At 39.2% G+C, this 18,502-nt stretch overlaps 3 protein-coding genes and 1 long non-coding RNA gene across 4 annotated transcripts; 2 read left to right on the forward strand and 2 right to left on the reverse strand.

Annotated features, from left to right (window-relative positions):
* Nucleotides 1–454: 454 nt before the first annotated feature.
* LOC137721112 (Pyridoxamine 5'-phosphate oxidase family protein) lies at nucleotides 455–2,608 on the forward strand. Its single transcript, XM_068460225.2, has 7 exons — nucleotides 455–609; nucleotides 700–749; nucleotides 830–887; nucleotides 1,022–1,054; nucleotides 1,172–1,267; nucleotides 2,139–2,306; nucleotides 2,395–2,608. The coding sequence occupies exons 1-7, from the start codon at nucleotides 514–516 to the stop codon at nucleotides 2,494–2,496; spliced, it is 603 nt and encodes a 200-aa protein (XP_068316326.2). The 5' UTR covers nucleotides 455–513; the 3' UTR covers nucleotides 2,497–2,608.
* Nucleotides 2,609–3,775: 1,167 nt separating this feature from the next.
* On the reverse strand, nucleotides 3,776–4,510 carry LOC148699114 (uncharacterized). The gene is made up of 3 exons (XR_015964029.1): nucleotides 4,370–4,510; nucleotides 4,127–4,235; nucleotides 3,776–3,978 (listed from the first exon to the last, which is right to left on the reverse strand). It is a non-coding gene; the product is annotated as an uncharacterized LOC148699114 (long non-coding RNA).
* A 2,785-nt stretch (nucleotides 4,511–7,295) lies between these two features.
* LOC137719774 (putative alkaline/neutral invertase F) lies at nucleotides 7,296–11,304 on the reverse strand. The gene is made up of 4 exons (XM_068458796.2): nucleotides 10,205–11,304; nucleotides 9,300–9,740; nucleotides 8,362–8,920; nucleotides 7,296–7,927 (listed from the first exon to the last, which is right to left on the reverse strand). Exons 1-4 carry the CDS (start codon nucleotides 10,892–10,894, stop codon nucleotides 7,635–7,637), a joined length of 1,983 nt encoding a protein of 660 aa, XP_068314897.2. The 5' UTR covers nucleotides 10,895–11,304; the 3' UTR covers nucleotides 7,296–7,634.
* Nucleotides 11,305–14,040: 2,736 nt separating this feature from the next.
* On the forward strand, nucleotides 14,041–17,760 carry LOC137720175 (protein KINESIN LIGHT CHAIN-RELATED 1). Its single transcript, XM_068459191.2, has 3 exons — nucleotides 14,041–15,239; nucleotides 15,790–16,698; nucleotides 17,358–17,760. Exons 1-3 carry the CDS (start codon nucleotides 14,644–14,646, stop codon nucleotides 17,590–17,592), a joined length of 1,740 nt encoding a protein of 579 aa, XP_068315292.2. The 5' UTR covers nucleotides 14,041–14,643; the 3' UTR covers nucleotides 17,593–17,760.
* The last annotated feature ends 742 nt before the right edge of the window (nucleotides 17,761–18,502 follow it).

The raw sequence follows: 18,502 nt of genomic DNA on the forward strand, positions 1-18,502 counted from the left end.
AAACTTCCAATGCATCATCCGTTAGTGTAGGATACTCAGCCACATTCTGACACTGCAACGTCACAGTAAGAAATGCCCCAACCACAACGATAGAGTGCTGGGAAGACATGACCACGACTGGACGAGTAATGACTTTTCGAAATCCACCCTTTGTGCGATCAACATATCCCGCACTGCAATTGTTCCCTTCCTTAGTGCAACATCGAACATTCTCATGGAAGGAAAATGTGCCCAGTAGTCTCAATCTGCAAGCAGTTGCAAGCCAAAATGATCAAGGGGAAAAAGATTTGCGTCGTTCGAGAGGCAGAGATTCAGAGCGACGGGGGGTGAGAAGAAATGTAACGAGTCGTGTTTAATTGCAACCGCACGATCTCATTGAAAGAGATCGGACGACTCTCCGCATCATCCCATTTTTCAGCTAAAATGGGTCCCTCCTATTAAAGAGGCTGTGCAACCACTATACTTGGAAAAATCAACAAACGGAAACACAAAGAAGCAGAGATTAGCATTGCAATGGGAACGCTAACAGCGCCGGCGCCATGGAAGCAGCTCCTTCTCAGCGCAATGGAATCAAATTCCCACATCAGGCACTCTTCCTACATTCAGCTAGTATGTCTCTCTCTCTCTCTCTCTCTCTCTCTCTCGTAATTAATTTTTTTCTGTTAAGTTTGAATTTTTGATGGTTAATTGGTTATATAGGCTACGATCGGTTGTAACGGGAGACCTTCAAATCGGACCGTTGTTTTCAGGTACTGGCTCTTTCTCTCTCTCTCTCTCTCTCTCTCTCTCTCTAAAATCAAAGTTGAAGACTTTTCTGGGTAATTCTCAGGGGATTTCCAGAGGACAGTGATAAGATTCAAATCCACACCGATTGCAGAAGTCGTAAGGTGTTCTTTCTCCTTCTACCCAATTTGTACTTTCCCCCAATTTACATGCTTCTTTAGATTTTAAGATGATATGATGTTTGAGCTTTGAAGGAATGGAAGTTGGAACTGACATTTCTGCCTAAAAACTATTGCAGATTGAGGAGCTTAAGAATTGCCCTTTTGCTGAGGTAATTTATCTTTGAGGTACATTCCCCTTAATTTCTTATGAAACGATCGGCTTTCTATCGATATGCACTACAAGCAATGATTATTTTGTGCTTGGACTTAATTTTCCATGTTTTTAGATATGTTGGTACTTTACTGACTCGTGGGAGCAATTTCGGATCAGTGGAACAGTTGACATGGTTGATGGATCAAATCCCGACCCCGTAAAACTTGAGGTGATGTCAATATCCTTTTAACCTATGCATCGTCATCTGAACTTATACTTTGGATATGGTGTTTTTGCTGTGGCAACTTCTATGTCTAAATTTTGAGTCGGAACGTTTTAGGATGTAAGCGATACTGCAGAAATCCTAGTTTCCATGTTAGATGGCATGTTAAACATGTATTCATCAAATCCAGTTGATTCGTCGAAGGGCTGCGGGTAGGAACTTCAAAATTCAGTTTGAAACTCACCGCATGGTCTTATCCCAACTAAGTTAAGAAAATTTGGTCATCAAGGGCCTAACTTAGTCCCAACATGCTCTGGTGTTTTGTTGAGGAAAGTAAAGCCCGATGAGGCTTAATTTGACATCACTTATATAAGCATAAGTCTGGGATCTTCGTTGATCATCATGTCTATATGAAGTCCCATGCACATGTATTCGGTAGTCAATACAATTCATACAAAGTTTACCGAATATTTTACATGTTTGCTTATAAGATTTCAGCTAGATTTTGCAATATATTTTGATTTCTCATGTAATTTCTAGAAATCGACATGCTTTAGGCCAAAGATAGTAAAATTGGGCGAAGCTTGGTGCTGGACTGAAATTAGTTTTTGGCATGGTGCCACTTCGTCGGCTTCCTTACAGAGCAAGGATGAAAGATACTGTGTTTTTGTCGAAAGAAAATCCCACAGTTGAGCATGTTGCCAAGATGTGGAGGTGGAAGGTATACGTAAGACGATTGAGTGATGTTGGACATCATATGGTAAAAACAAGTGTGTTTAACTAATGAGTTAGTCACGATCATCGACCTCACACAGATGTTTAAAACTGTGGGTTTCTGTTTGTTCCTGATATTCCTCTCTAAAATTGCCTGGTGCAGCAAAGAGAGAAATCTTGGTTTTCCACTTCTCTGAGATCAAGACTGCAGTATTTGGGGCCGCATCCAGGACTTCCTAATCTGAGTGAAGAAACACCGGCGCAAGTGTTTCTTAACCCTTCTGCAGGCCCGGCTGCTGCATTTTGCGTGCTTTTTCTGGACCCTCAACAGGTTTAATAGCTTCTCCGGTCTTGCGTTCACCTAAAAATTTGCTTAGTTTCATCCCTGCTTATTTTCCTGCATTTCATTGCATTCGCAGGTTGATTTCTTGAATCTGAAGAGTAACCAGAGGGTGACATTTTCATCGACGCAAAGTCCCAATGGAGACAAGTGCTGGACTTCGGAAAGGGTTAACCCATAAACATCTGTTCTATGATTTTAGATTCAAACGATTTTCCATGTACTGCTAATTTATTCTCCTTCGTTTACATATAAAAACGAATTGCCAAGGCCAGAGCTAGTATTTCAGCCTAGTGCCAGTTCTTCATCATCTGTGGCTAATGTTGGTGGCGGTGGTGGTGGTGGTGGTGGTGGTGTTTTATGTGCTCATGCTTCTCTTGCCCTTTGTAACGTGACATAAAGACTCCTTCAACGGCAATAGTAAATTAATTAAAATTTTAGAAAAGTAGTTTGATCAAATCTCTTAAAACCTTAAACGTTTGATCAAAGAAATTCAAAACCAAGCATCTAGATCAAAATGCCCATTAAGAAAAATATGTTTTTATAGAATTTGCACATATACCATATTGTTGTATAAATATATTTTATAATATGCTTTTGTAGTATTTTAAAATTATTATAATAATATTCTTCTTATCATGTGACATGATATTCACATGTATACCTAAACTGACCCGTTATCTTAACAGATGTTTATCAAGTTACCAGATAACGACCCAATTCATTAACATGTCAACCCGAAATATGTTAATTTCATGTCGTTTCGTGTCAAGTTAACAAGTCGTATAAGGAATTATCAGACCTACTTAGATTACAAGGAATTCCGTATACTTGAGGAGACCATGTATCGATTGTATAGAAAGTTGAAGAATCTATTGAGACGTTCGAGTACCAATTTTTACCAGCCCAAACTAGCATATTATTCCATTAGCCCGTATGGCTGAAAAGAGGTAGAAGTTGCACGAAAACAAAATTGCATTTTTGAGTAAAAGAAAATCAATTTAAAAAATTAAATTATGTACACGTCAAAATTTGAGCTACCCATAATTGTGTCTAATGCATGCCATGCCACGCCACGATGCCTTCAAAACTACGCTGCATCACTGTGTGTCATGGTGCAAGGTTTCATATAGTAATTTGAGCATGCAAATGTATCTAGGTTTTCTCCAATGCGGGATAGTAGCTGGATGTGAGTATTCGGTTGATCAGAATTACACAACTGACCAACCGGCCACTCACATCCTGCAAGTATCCCATAATGATTTGTCCCGCACTAGAGAAATTGTGTGTACGACCACTACTACTGCTACTACAATAGCAGCAAAAGCAGCATATGAGCTAAAGTTGGTGCAGAGAAGAATCTCCCATCTCCAGCTCTCTTGGGTGGCTTAAAAATATAAGATTCGAGCTCGCTGAAAGAAGTCAAAAGCACTTGTTCAAAAGTGCTTATGAGATGAGCGTTATAAGTAGCCTCCCAGGAGTTAAAAAGAGTTGGGTCAACTGGTTGAACAGACAGCTAAGCAGAAACTCCCCTCCCATGAAACTGCCACTGATGTGAAAAAAATGGTTGAATCCAGAAAATTGGGTTTTGGCTCCTTGCAGAACTCCCTAGGGACGCCACATGCTCCAACCTCCAGAATTGCAACAAATTTACAGGAACTTGCTGCACTCGAAGATAAAATTTCGTAACCTCCCCACACTAAGCACTACTAAACGTGAGAGCAGTCAGTTTAAGTGTGAACAATCTCCAAAATACAAAGTTTAGGTTTTGATAGTTGGTTCAGAGACTCTCACAGGGATGGGGTGCTTGCCTTTTCCTCCGAGGACAGGGTGCAAGGTTCGGGCTTCAAGGGGTAGAGTCTTGAAGGGGAAGCGAGCAAGGCTATACATAATCCAGCGCTGCATCTTGATGCTGATTTGCTGGAGAGAAGAAGGTAAGTAGTGATTAGATTATTGGACTGAGCAAATATTGATCAATGTGTTTCATTAGTTGCATCTGAACTATCTGCAAATAAGTAATGTAGATGATGAGCTGAATGAAAAATATTTCCTACCTTTGTTCTGCATATCCAAGCTGCTTTCGTTAATATTCCCCTGTTTTTCTTTCGATGATTTTTTGTGAATCATTCTTTCTAGCCACTGTGCTGGTTAAGCAATCATCCCAAACCAAACGTGCCATTTTATGATGCAGCATCTTATTTTCAAACAGACAATAAAATCATACCTCTGAAAGCACCAAATTTGCGGTGAACACTTGGCACATAGGACTTCTGGTACTCCTGAGATTTGAATCCCTTCCTCCTTAGTTATGTTTTGAATGCTCATGCTTGAAGAGGGATTCGTTGTTCAACGATGTTTGATTTCACCAGTAAAGGGAACATAATAAATTCATACCATATCTGGTAAAAAAGTCATTTGCATACAAAGGTGAAAATCGAAGACTTATTCACAGTGATGTGCAATACTCAGATCAAATACTAGACTCTGTCTGTGGTATCCTTCACAAAGACTGATATACGGCTCTTAAGGAAAGAAAGACAAACTTTAATACGCTTTAACGACTTTTGTCGCACATAGCGCTGAAGATCTTGCATTAACAGAAAGGTGAAGACCGTTGATGCGACATCTTATAGTTACGGAAACAGACACCATGTCAGACCGTTAGTTCTAACTCAACAATCAATTTTGTCGTATGTTGCGACATAGACACAATCGAAATCATTAATCCAGCGAAAAGCTCTGAGTTTCGACAGACAGTATGTATAAAAGAAAGGGAGAAAGAAGGAATTAAAGAACCCTAGTCAGCCATTTTTCTGTCTGCAAAGTCGCAAACTCAGTACATTGGAAAAGTACTTTCTTTCTAATCTTCTGGTCTCTAATTGTTCGCAAATGATCTATGGTCCCCAAAATGAACAACAACAACACACAAAAAGGCACACTAGTTCAATAAAATGAGACCATCGTCCAAAATCTGAAGGGAAAGTCATCCATGAAAAGTTTGGCTCGTGATGCAAATTCGTGGTTCAAATGACCAGAAACATAAGAACAAACCAAGACAAACGCCAAAACGTTCCACATTTTCCAACCTAAACAACATAACACTTTGATAAACTAAGATGTAACCACCCATTACGCATATGAATTCAGAAACAAGTAAAACATCAAGCTCGAATCACTATAAGTCCGTAAAATATCGAATAAAATCCACCGACTGATGTGTGGGACTGAGGACTTACCCACATAATTTTCAAGCTAAAGTGACATAAGCTAGTCTGACCAAACTATAACGTTACATAGAAAAACCATAACTGATGTTAGCATGAGAGAGAGAGAGACAGAGAGAAAGCCTATGTAGACATACAATTCCGATGCTATCATTCGATTGAGAGAGAGAGAGAGAGAGCCTATGTAGACATACAATTCCGATGCTATCATTCGATTGTTTTCTTTCCATAAATAAAATTAAATACATTTTTATTTTTATTTCTCAGACGAAAATGCTACCATCCAAGCTAAAACTGCTGCTTCCAGAGCACTCTAGATGCATACAGTGATTGTACCTTACGCATGTAAAGGTTGTACCCTGACACGGAAGCAACAACGTCAGCTCTGGAAATAGCATTTCCCCTTTCCCAAACTCATCAAAAATTGAAATTTTACAAAAATTCCCAATTTCATACAAAATCCAAACAGAATTCCAATTCGTACGAGACACAAATTAAATTACACATAAAAAGCAAAAGAAAGCATTGAAATTTCCTCTTCTAATATTCACCGTATGTGAGATCTGCTGCGAGTGAGTAGCTGTATTAAGCTGAAACGCCGTCACTGAGGCGGTGGTGGGTGGCGGCGGCGGGGGGCTTGATGGGCTGATCGGGGCCGGCGATGGCCTGGTCTTGGTGGGACCCGGCGGTGGGCCTGGAGGAGCAGGAGGAGGAGAGGAAAAGAGGGCGGTCGTCGTTGGTGATGTTGTGATTGTCGTCGTCGAAATCGGCGGTGTTGAGATTGATGCAGGAGCAGCGTTCCAGTGAGGCGAAGAAGGCGGAGGCGACGTTGGTGCCCACACACGACAGCACGGACATGCAGTTGGTCTCCATCGTTGGATCACGTTGATTGAGCGGTACAGATTGGTCGAGTGCAGAGTCTCAGTGAAAGGGAGAGGAGCAGCTGAGCAGAGTTTTGGGGGAAGGAAGACAATGGAGTTTTTGGGAAATTAGAATTTGGAATAAAGGGATACCGGAAGTCTTCTTTATGCTACGTTGTGTGATTTGTCCGTTTCTTGTAAATTAATATTTGATTTTCGATTAAAAGTAAATGGTTTTGATTCTGTTAATAAAATTATATTGCTTTAGTACGGTGGTATGGTGGTAATTTTTTTTTTAATATATAAATGAGGAATGTTATATTCAATTCTCGTTAAATGTGAAATTTAACATATTTTTTTATTATAAAATAATAAGAAAAATTGATGAAAAATATTTAAAATTTTTAACGATAAAAACAAAATAAAGGATAAAATGAATAAAATCAAGATTGACTTTTTAATGGAAAATTGTGATTTTTCATTAAACTAAATAGTACTGCGAGTTTTTCGTTAAAATTTTCTAGATAATATCATTTATTAAATTATTTGAAAAAAAAATCGTTTATTAAAAATAAAAATATTATATTATATTTTGTTACTTTCATTAGGGCTGCTGTCAGCTGATTATTTTAAGTTTCCTATTTTTCACCTGATCAGAAATGGATAGTATCCCCAAATTTTGACCACGCCTTTAGCAAAGAACATGAAAAATTAGGATTAATTGTGATACTGGCCATTGAATTTCTCCCAAGTTTCACTTTTGGTCCTTCAATTTAGTTTTCAATTTCTATATGTCTCACTTTAGTTATTTTATCAATTTTATTTTAGTACATTTAAACTATCTGTATTACTCTTTAAATATGCATGCAAATGAAATAAAGAGTAACAAAACGATGTGCAACGTAATTGAAGAATCATGATATTTAAAAATCAAATTCAACGACTAAAGTGAAACACGGGTACAAATTCAAAGATCACTGAAATGATTAACCCAACATTTCCAATCACTAAAAACACAAATCAGAAGGGCAAAACTATGAAACCATAAAGAAATGAAGCCAAAAAATGGATGAACCACTTTGATAGGTTCATAGCCAATCCATGGCACAACATAATCTCAGAAACCACTTCCATGATGTCCAATTCAATCAAAAGTAGAATGGTAACTCGATCAGTTTAATCACCTGTTATGTACCTCCATGTAATCATGTGCCACTTCACTGTGGTCTTCTTATTCAGAAAGAAGCAGAGCGGGTAAGCCTTGGCTTGGCTATCTTCTTGTCCTCTTCAAGAGAGATGAGTGCAAGATTGGCCGGATTCTCGATCATCAACTTAGCAACCAGGTATCCGGAGATGCTCCAAGTCTGGTACTTTCTTGCTTGCTTCCCAATGTACCTCCCTGTCTTGCCGTCATAGTACTCGGGCCACCCGTCTTTCGAGAGTCGCTGCTCCACCAGCTCGATTGCTTTCTTCGCCATCTGAGGCCTCCCGGTCTTGATGCAAGCTGCGGTAAGCAGCCACAGCAGCGCTGCAAGAGAGGATGACGCATTAACAATTGTCAAGCCACATTTGCATATTTGTTTTAGAGCAAACACATGTGTCAGCATTCGATGAGCTACACTAAGTTACTAACAAACATCAAATATCACGTCAAATGAAGAACAACGGATTAGACACGCTACATAGCTGAAGATTTTGATTGGAAAAGTGGCGGAAATTGGTAATTGAAAGGTTTCAGTTGAATTATACTAAGAACTGCATACGCTTTGAAAAGAAAAATGGAACTGCAAATTGTCACTTGATCAGTACGTAAAAAACAAGCAACAAACAAAGTCCAACAGCTTATTCAACGATTTAAACGAAAAATCTTCACTACTTCAATGGCTAAAATGAGGATTAGATGTTCTAAAATGGACAAGCATAACAACTGCAGTAGCAATTAGCAAACATATAAGAGCTTACTTGGCCAAGAACCACCATTGTGGTAACTCCATCGTGTATTTTTCGGATCAAATCCCGTGACAATTCTCCACTCATGTCCCTCCAATGCAGGGTAAATAATTTTCAGAGGCATCTCCCCAATCAAGTCCTCCCATCGCTCCTCAATCAAGTCCATAATCGCTGTAGCTTGCACAGGTGTTACCAGAGAGCTGAGGATGGCAATACAATTCCCAACTAAAAACCACCTGAAGTCCATCCTAGCTGGGCTAACATTGCCGATCAGATATCCTCCTCGCAAGGGCATAAAATCAAAAACCCAGTCAGGGATAGACTCTGGAATGACATTAAACTTATTGACGGCAGTATGGGAATACTCCTCAGTTTTGTAGCGGTACACATTGTTTAGCTGTGTAAAATCAAGCCAGTAATACGTCTGGATGTGAAAGCTGAGAGCTGAGATGCGCTTATCTATCCGCTCAAGGAACTCCTTGCCACCACGTTCTGGATTCAACAGCTGCCGCGCACACCTCAATGCAAAGTAGAAGAGTGCTTGAATCTCAATTGGATAACCATACATCCCCTGTCCAAAAATCAAGAAAATGCATGAAATTTGGTTCACTTAATTATAAGGTATCCTTAGACTAGTTGGGAAAACCATGGATGCAATTGACAAGGCCAAACCACAGAAAATTAGATATCAAGTAATTTTCCACAAAATCACTAAGAGATCGAAGTGAAAAACATGCAAGTTATGGCATTCTAACTTCTCTAGCAGGCAAACTATATTGCCACATAAACAAATCCTGTACTGAACCAAGATTTTACCACAAGAATGTGTCTATTAGTACATATCATTTCAGCTAGTGAGGCCAATATTCTAATAGGAGTTGGGAGAATCAACCAACCCAAAACTGATACGCAGTTTCAAGAATCCTACAAACAGAAAAGAAAAGACTCACCATCCTCCTGTCGATCATACTACAGCCATCTGCACAGAGAAGTGTCGGGAATGTGTCGAAACCATCTGACAGGCAAAGATTGAGAATTAACTTTATTCCCGTCTGCACCTCAGGAAGCTCTGCCAGTGAGTGATCACGAGTGCATTTGGTGTATGATCTCAGCAAAATGATCCACCAGAACCCAGAATCAATAGGCGCAACTCTTCCAATTGCGCTGCCACCAAAATCCGCAACTAAAGTTTCATTCTTACGATGTTGATCAAAGAGAACCTTAAAACTTGCTGGTAGAACGCCTTCTCCAAGCGTAAAATTATCGATCCTTTTTTCCCAGCTTTGGAGGTGGAGGGTCTTGAGGAGAAAATTCTTTACAACATCTCGTTGATCTGGTTCTTTTTTCATCAGGCAGGCCAAACCACTAGGAACAAAATCTCTCACAAACACCTGCATTACATATCATTACTTGATTGGGATCATTCTTAACGCCTATTTCCAACCAATTCAAACAATATAAACAAAATAAATTGAAGTTACCAATTCTCTTTCCCATATTTGTAGTATTCTGAATACTGACATCTATCAGGTGAACACTAATAAGCTAGCTAATTAGTGTCACAAGTTATCAAATACAATGAAGAATAATACTTGCATTCCCCATTTTCAATGCCTAAATTTCTGAATTAGAGACACACAAACACTTGCAAATACTCCATCTTCAATACCTAAACTTCGAAATTATAGACCAATTAATCAAGAAGCACTAATCCACAATTAGATGCACTAATAAACAGATAATCAAGAAGCATCAATCAGCAACTAATCAACAGTTGATCAAGAAGCACTAATCAGCAATTAATCAAGAAGCACTAATCAACAATTAAGTTATTAACAAGAAACATTTGGTATACCTGATTGTAATTCAAAGTCTCAGCCGTTGGATCCATAGCTGCAAGAGTGCCCACTGGCTTGCCTTTGAAGTAGACGTACGACTTCTTGAGTCTCTCCCAAGCCTCCTCCACCATCCCTGGACTCCCTGCCGATTTCGTCTTTGGCGAACCTTCCTTCCAAGGATCCAAGTTCTCAATAAGGCTCGCTCCCACACTTGGAGACGGCAACAGTACCCCTGGCTTCGCCGCGCTCACACTCACTGGAACGTCGTCATTTCGCTGGAAGTTCGTCGTCTTCTTAGCTGGCGGTCTCTCGCACTCTTCCTTCCGTTTTGGCACCTCGCCAGCATCCAAAGATTCCGTAAACTTCTCCGAGCTTGACTTCTCCGTCGGACTCGAATCAGAGGTTATTGCACTTTCTTCTGCCGACTTTTTTGACTCAGCACTCCAATTCGCAATCATTTGGTGAATCTGATCGTAATCCAAAGCTTCTGTCGATTTCAGACTCGATGTCGAGCCTTCATTGGTTAAAGAATTGGAATCTTTCTCCGACGGCTTTGCCTCAGGCTCTTCTTCATCGTTCGGAGAGCATGAAATCCTTTCCGGCGAGATGACATCGTCGGAAGATTTCTCGACCGTCGCCGGCACAGGAGGCGGAGGAGCCTCCGCTTCTTTTGTTTCGGTGAGGAGATCATTGAGCGTTTTCGCCATTTCCTACGAGAAAGAGGAAAAAATCGATACAGAGCTGTAAAATCTTGAGGTAGAGAGAGAAAGAGTGTGTGTCCGTACAGAAGTTAGAGAGAGAGAGAGGTATATAAAGGGGCGCGATTCTGGGTGGGGGAGTCCGAGTCAGGGAGGACGGGAAAGCATGGGTTCGTTTTGGCGGTTAGAAACGGAATTGAAGCAACGAGTCTGACGAATTTCGTTTGGGCGGCGTTGGGAATATCTTCATTTCTTTGGGGGTATTTCCGGAAATCAATGTCAATGACCGTTCGTCTGCGCGGGAAGGGAAGTGCTCATCATCTGGAAACGACACCGCATAAGGCACAAATGAATCGGTGATTCCCACAAAAATCGAACCAAGAATTCTTTATGCTCAAATTGCGATTTAAACTTGGGTCAATTTTACGACTCCTCTCAAAGCTAATTTGACCCAATTTGGCCCACAAATTATGTTCTCGTGTCTCATTTTACTTACAGCATTAATTCCGTAAAATATAATTATACAATAAATATCTTAGTTGTTTATTTAAATAATCTTCATTGATGGTGATCTAACAAAGAATTAAAAGTCTTCCTTCAAATAGTGATATGACAATAAGAATGATAGAAAAGTCTTATGGCTCGTTTGAAAGTATTTAAAAAAAAAAAAAAACTTATTTATATCATGGTTTTCAATAAAGCTCATCTATATGTTTGCATGCAAATCGACGAGGCCTTGCATAAGCTAATAACTTCATCTTCTTCCTCTAGACTTTTCATAGCAAGTGGGATTGTGGGTTGCAATACCATAAAAGCACTCAAGCTCTTCAATTTTATTTTACAAATTGCATTACCAATAAGGTTCAGGTGGTAAATGAGAGATTTTTCAGTGTGATCGGCATATAAGGTGGTATACCATGTGTTATTATACAAATAATATGATATGCGTGTTAAAAAGTTAATAGCTTAAAAAATAAAATTTCTCACCACTTACATAAAAACACGTGATGTACCATTTGTGTTCCCGTCACAATAAAAAATCTCTCTTGGTAAAAGCTCCTTGGTATTCAACCTATTTCTTATATTTGGAATATTTGAAATTACAAAAATCATTAGGGCACAGTGAGTTAAAAAAATACAAATCTTCCGCTAAATTAGGATTAATTACACAAACATTCTCTAATATTTATCGAGTTTTAAGGAAATCCTTCTTATATTTGAGACATTACACTAAGAATCCTCTTATTTTATTTCACTTTCAAATAACCCTTTAGTCAAAATTCTAATAATAAATATAAAACTCTATCCTTGGTAATTACTTGAAATTAATATCAAAAGATTTATAATTATATATATAAAATTATGAAACATTAACACCAAAAAAAAAATGACAAGACAAGACAACACGTCACAACATCAACCCGAGGGTTTCAATATTGTAATTTTTGTTCTACTTTTGATTCCTTGGGCCATCCTAAGACAATGAAGCTTTGAGTTGTCGCCTTAATTTTTCATTTGAGTAGATACAAAATCAAATATCTTATTCTCAATTGTTCATAGAAATCCACATTATAGTGCATAAACATGATTGTTTTCCACCACTGAAGTGTCTTCTGTTTCAATTTTTTTTTTTTTTTGTAGAAAGTAACTAGCTGAAATACATATTAAATTCATAAAAATAGAAATAAAAACTTAAATTACTCTTATACACAACAATATTAATCTAAAATCACTCTTGTTTATAATTTTTCAATGGAAGACATAACCAAGATTAGTTTTGATATGTATGATTTTTTTATTTTGGTATTTTTGAGTGGTCCAAAAAATTGACGGATATAGGAATCTACTTGATCTTTGTAATGGTTGGATCTCACATAAAATGTGTACCATTGAAGGCCATTTTGGGAAACCTGTACTTAAAAAAAAAAAAAAAACTGTTTATATTGTGCTTTTAGAATAATCAGTTATAAAATAAAGGAATTAGTGAACTGTATTTAAAAAAAAAATGTTGTGAGTATAAAAAACAATGCAAAAGCGTTTAATAAACTTTAATGTAAAAGTAATATAATTACAAAAACGGACATAATAATGATGGGTAGTGGCAACAACGGTGGCGAGGCCAATGTTGGGCTATGGCTACTGCAATGGTGGGGGTACAATGTTCACACCAATAACAGGGTATGGTATTTAGGTTGTAAAGGTAGCAATGGTGTTAAAGTCAATGATAGAGGCGATAACGATGGTTGTGGTAGTGGTGGTGGCTGTAGATTATGGGTGTGACAATGCCAATGATGGTGGTGGTAATGGCCATGGTGGTGCTAGTGACGGCGATTGTGGTGGCAGTGGTGCGATGGCAGTGATAGCAATTGTGACGATTATAGCGGGATGACAGTGGTGATAATGAGGATAGTGGTAATGGCGGTAATGATTTAAGGTTAATAGTTGTAGCGGTAGGTGGTGGCGGTCGTTTGTTCTCTAATGGAGAGGATGTGAATAGAGGGATAAATAATATAAATTTTTGAGGGTATATAACAATTAAAAATATTCATTAAACGTCCAACTTTTTTTTGCTTTATAAAAACAACTTATAAAAGTTGTCGTTTGGAAGATATTGCTTTAAAAATAAGGAAAACTAATGAAAAATGCTTGAAACTTTGAGTTTTAACAATAAGGAAAAAAAGGTGTTGTAAGTGAAAGTACCATGATTGACTATTTAAAGTAAAAATTTGGTTTTTTTTTTTGTTAAAGTAAACAGTACCGGAAGTTTTTCGTTAAAGTTTCCTTAAAAATAAGTAAAGTATTTTACTTTTATAGATTTGTATCCTCTCCTGAGCTTAAGAGGTTGAGTCTCCTAAGCAAATCACACGGACAGTTGGATTTTAATCCAACGGCTACAAATAGGAGACCTCTCTAAAAATTATAATAATTGTAGCCGTTGAATCAAAATTCACCAACCCATGTGATTTGCTCAGAAGACTTAGCCTCCTAAGCTTAGGAGAGGATCCAAATCCTACTTTTATCAAACTTTTTTACTTTTTAACTTTTTAACTTTTTAACTTTAAAATTTGAACAGTTTTGTATATAAGTAAAAACAATGTCAAACAAGGTCTGAATAAGACGTAACATTATAACCGGACCTGAAAATAATTCAATAATTGCAGAACAGATACTCCGGGCCACGTTGTGGGCCGATACTTACAAAACAGCAGAAACCAGCCAGCTCCAGCCTTCTCTGACTCTCTCTCTCTCCTCTCTCGTTCTCTTCCAGTCAGCAGAGCAGAGGAACATTACAGACGAAGCAAAGCATAGAAAGACAGCGCAGAAGGAAGTGAAAAAAAAAAAAAAAAAAAATTACTGTAATGGATTTCGTATCTCTGTTGGTCCCCTTTTTCGTTTTAAAGCTGATCATCAAATTAAAGCACTCCAACCCCAATTCCTCCATCATTGGGCGTCTCTTCCAAGCAACCCTCCATCCCCACCCCCATTAACTCTCTCTCTCTCTTTTTACCCACCTAATCTCTCTCTCTCTCTCTCTCTCCTCTCCACACTGAACCAAATTCAAGTTTTTACCAGCCCCTTATCAGTACCCTACTTCTTGTAATACAGAAAAGGAAACCCAATTCAAATTCTTCATTTCCGCAGCTATTTCTCACCACATTTGGTAAAATTTGGCTAAATTCAGTTGTGGGTATTTGAAATATATCAATTTCTAGCTTGAATTTATCGAATTTGATTCTGGGTACCTCAGCTTTTCAGCCATGCCAGGCTTAGTCTCACCCAAAAACTCGCCTCTTGGAGCACCTTCGCCGCCAATTTTCGTACCCGACCAGGCCCGCAAAACAGAGCACTCCAATGGCTCCAAAACCCCATCGCCTTCGACCACTCGGGCCAGACCCGCCAAAAAACCAGCCTCAGAGAAGCTACCCATCGACGAGACCTCGCTCGACAACCCGGATCTGGGTCCCTTTTTGCTGAAGCTCGCCCGGGACACTATTGGGTCGGGTGAGAACCCGAATAAGGCCTTGGACTACGCCATTCGGGCATCCAAGTCATTCGAGCGCTGCTCGGGTCCTGGTCTTGACCTGGCTATGAGCTTGCACGTAGTGGCGGCGATATGCTGTAATTTGGGCCGGTTTGAGGAGGCGGTTCGGGTCTTGGAGAGGTCCATTGAGGTGTCGGATCTGGAAAATGGGTCGGATCATGCTCTGGCAAAGTTCTCGGGGTACATGCAGCTGGGTGACACGTATTCGATGCTGGGACAGCTTGAGCAGTCTATTTTATGTTACGGATCGGGTTTGAAGATCCAAAAGGAGACTCTGGGTGAGTCGGATCCGAGGGTTGCGGAGACTTGCAGGTGAAGTAAAGCTCATCTCTTTATCTGCTTGTTCAGCTCTACAGGCTCATTTTAGCTAGTGATGCTGTAAAATTGCTACATTGCGCCATGGTTTATCTGGTAGTGAAATTACCATTATCTTAAGGATTAGTTGTGGGGCTATATGACTGCTTTGGTTAGTCTGCTCGCGCTAGTGGGCGACTCACAGCAGTTGATACATGTAGCCATGTGTGAACAACTCTCAACCGTTGATACACGCATCAACGTTTGGAGATGTCCACTCGCCCGCGGCTATTGTTAACAATTGATTAATATTGTAGGATGTCGCATGAATCAATGGTTATCAAACACTTACTTTGCGTTAACAACTTATCGATGTGTGCAGAAATTTGACTGTGTTACTTGTATTGATAGGCTTATCCACTTAGAACTTGCTTATGCAATGTAATTTCTTCACAATTACCCGTACTATGTTTTCTTATTATCCTTAGAAAACAAAAAAATAATAATTAAAATTTAAGCACCGTAAAAATGTGCTGGAAACACAGACATAAGACATTGGAAATGGCAGGTACCTAGCAGAAGCCCATGTCCAAGTAATGCAATTCGATGAGGCGGAGAAATACTGTAGGAATACGCTTGAAATCCGCAGAAAGCACAACTCGCCAGCGTCTGTTGAAGAGGCTGCTGACCGGCGTCTCATGGCTCTCATTTATGAGGCAAAGGGAGATTACGAATCTGCACTTGAGCACCTTGTCCTTGCAAGCATGATAATGATTGCCAATGGACAGGACAATGAGGTTGCCGCTATTGACATGGGCATTGGCGATATTTACTTATCTCTTTGCCGCTTTGATGAGGCTGTTTTCTCCTACCAGAAAGCACTTACTGTCATGAAATCCATGAGGGGCGAAAATCGCCCTTCAGTAGCATCCGTCTTTATTCGCCTTGCTGACCTGTATTACAAGACGGGTAAGTTAAGAGAGTCCAAATCCTACTGTGAGAATGCTTTGAGGATATATGCAAAACCTTTACCTGGAATCGTACCCGAGGAGCTTGCTAGCGGGTTGACTGAAATCGCAGCCATCTATGAAGCTGTCAATGAGCCTGAGGAGGCACTGAATCTCTTGCAGAAGGCGATGAAGTTATTAGATGATACACCTGCACAGAGGAGCTCTATCGCAGGAATAGAAGCACAGATGGGCGTTATGTTCTACATGGTCGGGAGGTACAGGGACGCTTGGATGTCTTTTGAGAGTGCTATATCAAAGCTTAGGGCCGGCGGGGAGAGGAAATCTGCCTATTTTGGTGTTGTGTTGAACCAGATGGGATTGGCTGGTGCGCAGTTGTACAAATTGGACGAGGCTGCTCAACTTTTTGAAGAAGCAAAGGAGATACTTGAGCAGGAGTGTGGCCTTTGTCACGCCGATACTCTTGGAGTGTATACTAATCTTGCAGCAACATATGATGCCATGGGAAGGTAACTCATCTTTGACACATAAGCTACAAGGATTTCTAAAATTCTGTAAATAGTTTGTTTTCGCTGCTATTAGAATCTACACAGAAGCACTTAGGCGACAGACGTCTACGCCCCATTGTTTATACTTATGATCACTTTTGTTTTGTTTTGTTTTATGTTGAATTATTGTTTATCAAAAAATACTTTTGCTTGCAGTGAGCTTGTATGTCTAAGATATAGTGGAAGTATAGATAGTGAACAATTTAGCTTGTAGAGTTGATGCGATCTAATATGGGAGGTCTGTCAAAAGTCACTTTAGTAAGGAGTCCTCACATTTGCTTGAAGTCGTAATCAGTTGCTACTCCCTGGTACTCATGATGATCGTTCCTCTATTCTTTTGATCTTCCGTGGGTAATTGTCAGGCGGCTGATGTAAAGTAAAAGGTTGAAGGCTTGTATCAGAAAGTAGAGATGCTTGTCCATTTTGAAATCAATTACAATTTATACTTTGAGATCATAGAAAATTTTGCGTGTTTGCAGAATTGCTGAAATGCCGAGCGTCGTATTAGGTTTTTTTGATTATCCAGTCGTAAAACTTGTATAGGGATTTTACCATGATGTTTGAGTTCTGTAGCAAGTTCAGTTCGTCCTTTGAACATGAAATTCTGTTATTTATTACAGAGTAGAAGCTGCAATTGAGATGTTGGAGCACGTCTTAAAGGTGAGGGAAGAGCAGCTTGGGACGGCAAATCCAGATTTTGACGACGAGAAGAAAAGGCTAGCTGATCTTTTGAAAGAAGCAGGAAGGGCAAGGAACAGAAAAGGAAAATCGCTTGAAAATCTCCTCGATCCCAACTCCCAAAAGACGAAGAAGGAAGGATCCAAGAGGCGGTCTGGATTTGGATACAAAACTTGACAGAGAACGCCTCTCTCCCCGGCTCTTCTTTCCCTTGCTGCAAATTTTGTACATATCATGTTTAAGCTATTTAACTTCCACTTGGTTTCACTTCCTGTATTTCTTTTACTCTCGTTCACTTTATTCCTGGATGCTTCTCTTGTGAAATTTAATTCGTGTTTGGACCTTTGTTGAACTGTTTTTTTTTTCCTATCTGGTTCCTTGCTTACTATCAAGGTTGTGTTGGTCACTGTGTAAGTTACCACTGCTCAAGAATCAAGACCCGAGAAAGACTCGGCTGTCACCCGGGATATAACCCACGTGATGAGTGTTATAGGAACATAGATATATCTCGGTTGTATGCAAGAGGCTCTTGACGATGTGAATTTTGCTTCTAGGAGACTACCAACCAAACTAATGGACAATAGCAGTCTAAACTGCAGTCCAAAACCCTCAAATGGAAGTCATACAAGCCACCAAAAACACATGGAGATTGAGTCTTATAGTTGCTAAACTTACCTATATTTCAAATTCATAGTGTACACAAAAATAAAGAATCATATAAAGTTGTAAAGTTTAGGCTTAACGGGAGCTGACCAGTGCTTGAAGTTCGAAAATATTACCTTATCGGATTGAAAATCTTGATCCATATACTTATTTTTGGTCAATTAATCAATATCCAAATAAATTCATTGAATCGAATCTTGAGAAGAAAAAAAAAATCAATATAAAATGATACTATTCAACCTCAAACTCATTTGAATGTAGCAAGTAGCATGACATGCTTACCACATACATACAGTAGTAATTAGGGCAAATTGATTTTTCTTTTCAATTTTAATTTCAAGTAAATATTCGAATTTGGTACATTTTTTTTTAATATTGTAAAAAGAAAATATCACTTTACAACCTTGAGTTTGATTCGAATTAC

This window comes from Pyrus communis, chromosome 1 (assembly GCF_041283825.1).
Source record: "Pyrus communis isolate YQ-2024b chromosome 1, ASM4128382v1, whole genome shotgun sequence".
NCBI classification, from domain to species: domain Eukaryota; kingdom Viridiplantae; phylum Streptophyta; class Magnoliopsida; order Rosales; family Rosaceae; genus Pyrus; species Pyrus communis.

Excerpts from the sequence above, each read along its gene's own strand:
- LOC137721112 (XM_068460225.2), top strand. The coding sequence starts at position 514 with ATGGGAACGCTAACAGCGCCGGCGCCATGGAAGCAGCTCCTTCTCAGC. Across the intron at positions 1,055-1,171 it reads AGAATTGCCCTTTTGCTGAG|ATATGTTGGTACTTTACTGA; the intron begins GTAATTTATCTT and ends CCATGTTTTTAG. Across the intron at positions 2,307-2,394 it reads TTTTTCTGGACCCTCAACAG|GTTGATTTCTTGAATCTGAA; the intron begins GTTTAATAGCTT and ends TTGCATTCGCAG.
- LOC137719774 (XM_068458796.2), bottom strand. The coding sequence starts at position 10,894 with ATGGCGAAAACGCTCAATGATCTCCTCACCGAAACAAAAGAAGCGGAG. Across the intron at positions 9,741-10,204 it reads AGACTTTGAATTACAATCAG|GTGTTTGTGAGAGATTTTGT; the intron begins GTATACCAAATG and ends TATGTAATGCAG. Across the intron at positions 7,928-8,361 it reads CAATGGTGGTTCTTGGCCAA|CGCTGCTGTGGCTGCTTACC; the intron begins GTAAGCTCTTAT and ends CCTCTCTTGCAG.
- LOC137720175 (XM_068459191.2), top strand. The coding sequence starts at position 14,644 with ATGCCAGGCTTAGTCTCACCCAAAAACTCGCCTCTTGGAGCACCTTCG. Across the intron at positions 15,240-15,789 it reads AGGGTTGCGGAGACTTGCAG|GTACCTAGCAGAAGCCCATG; the intron begins GTGAAGTAAAGC and ends TGGAAATGGCAG. Across the intron at positions 16,699-17,357 it reads ACATATGATGCCATGGGAAG|AGTAGAAGCTGCAATTGAGA; the intron begins GTAACTCATCTT and ends TATTTATTACAG.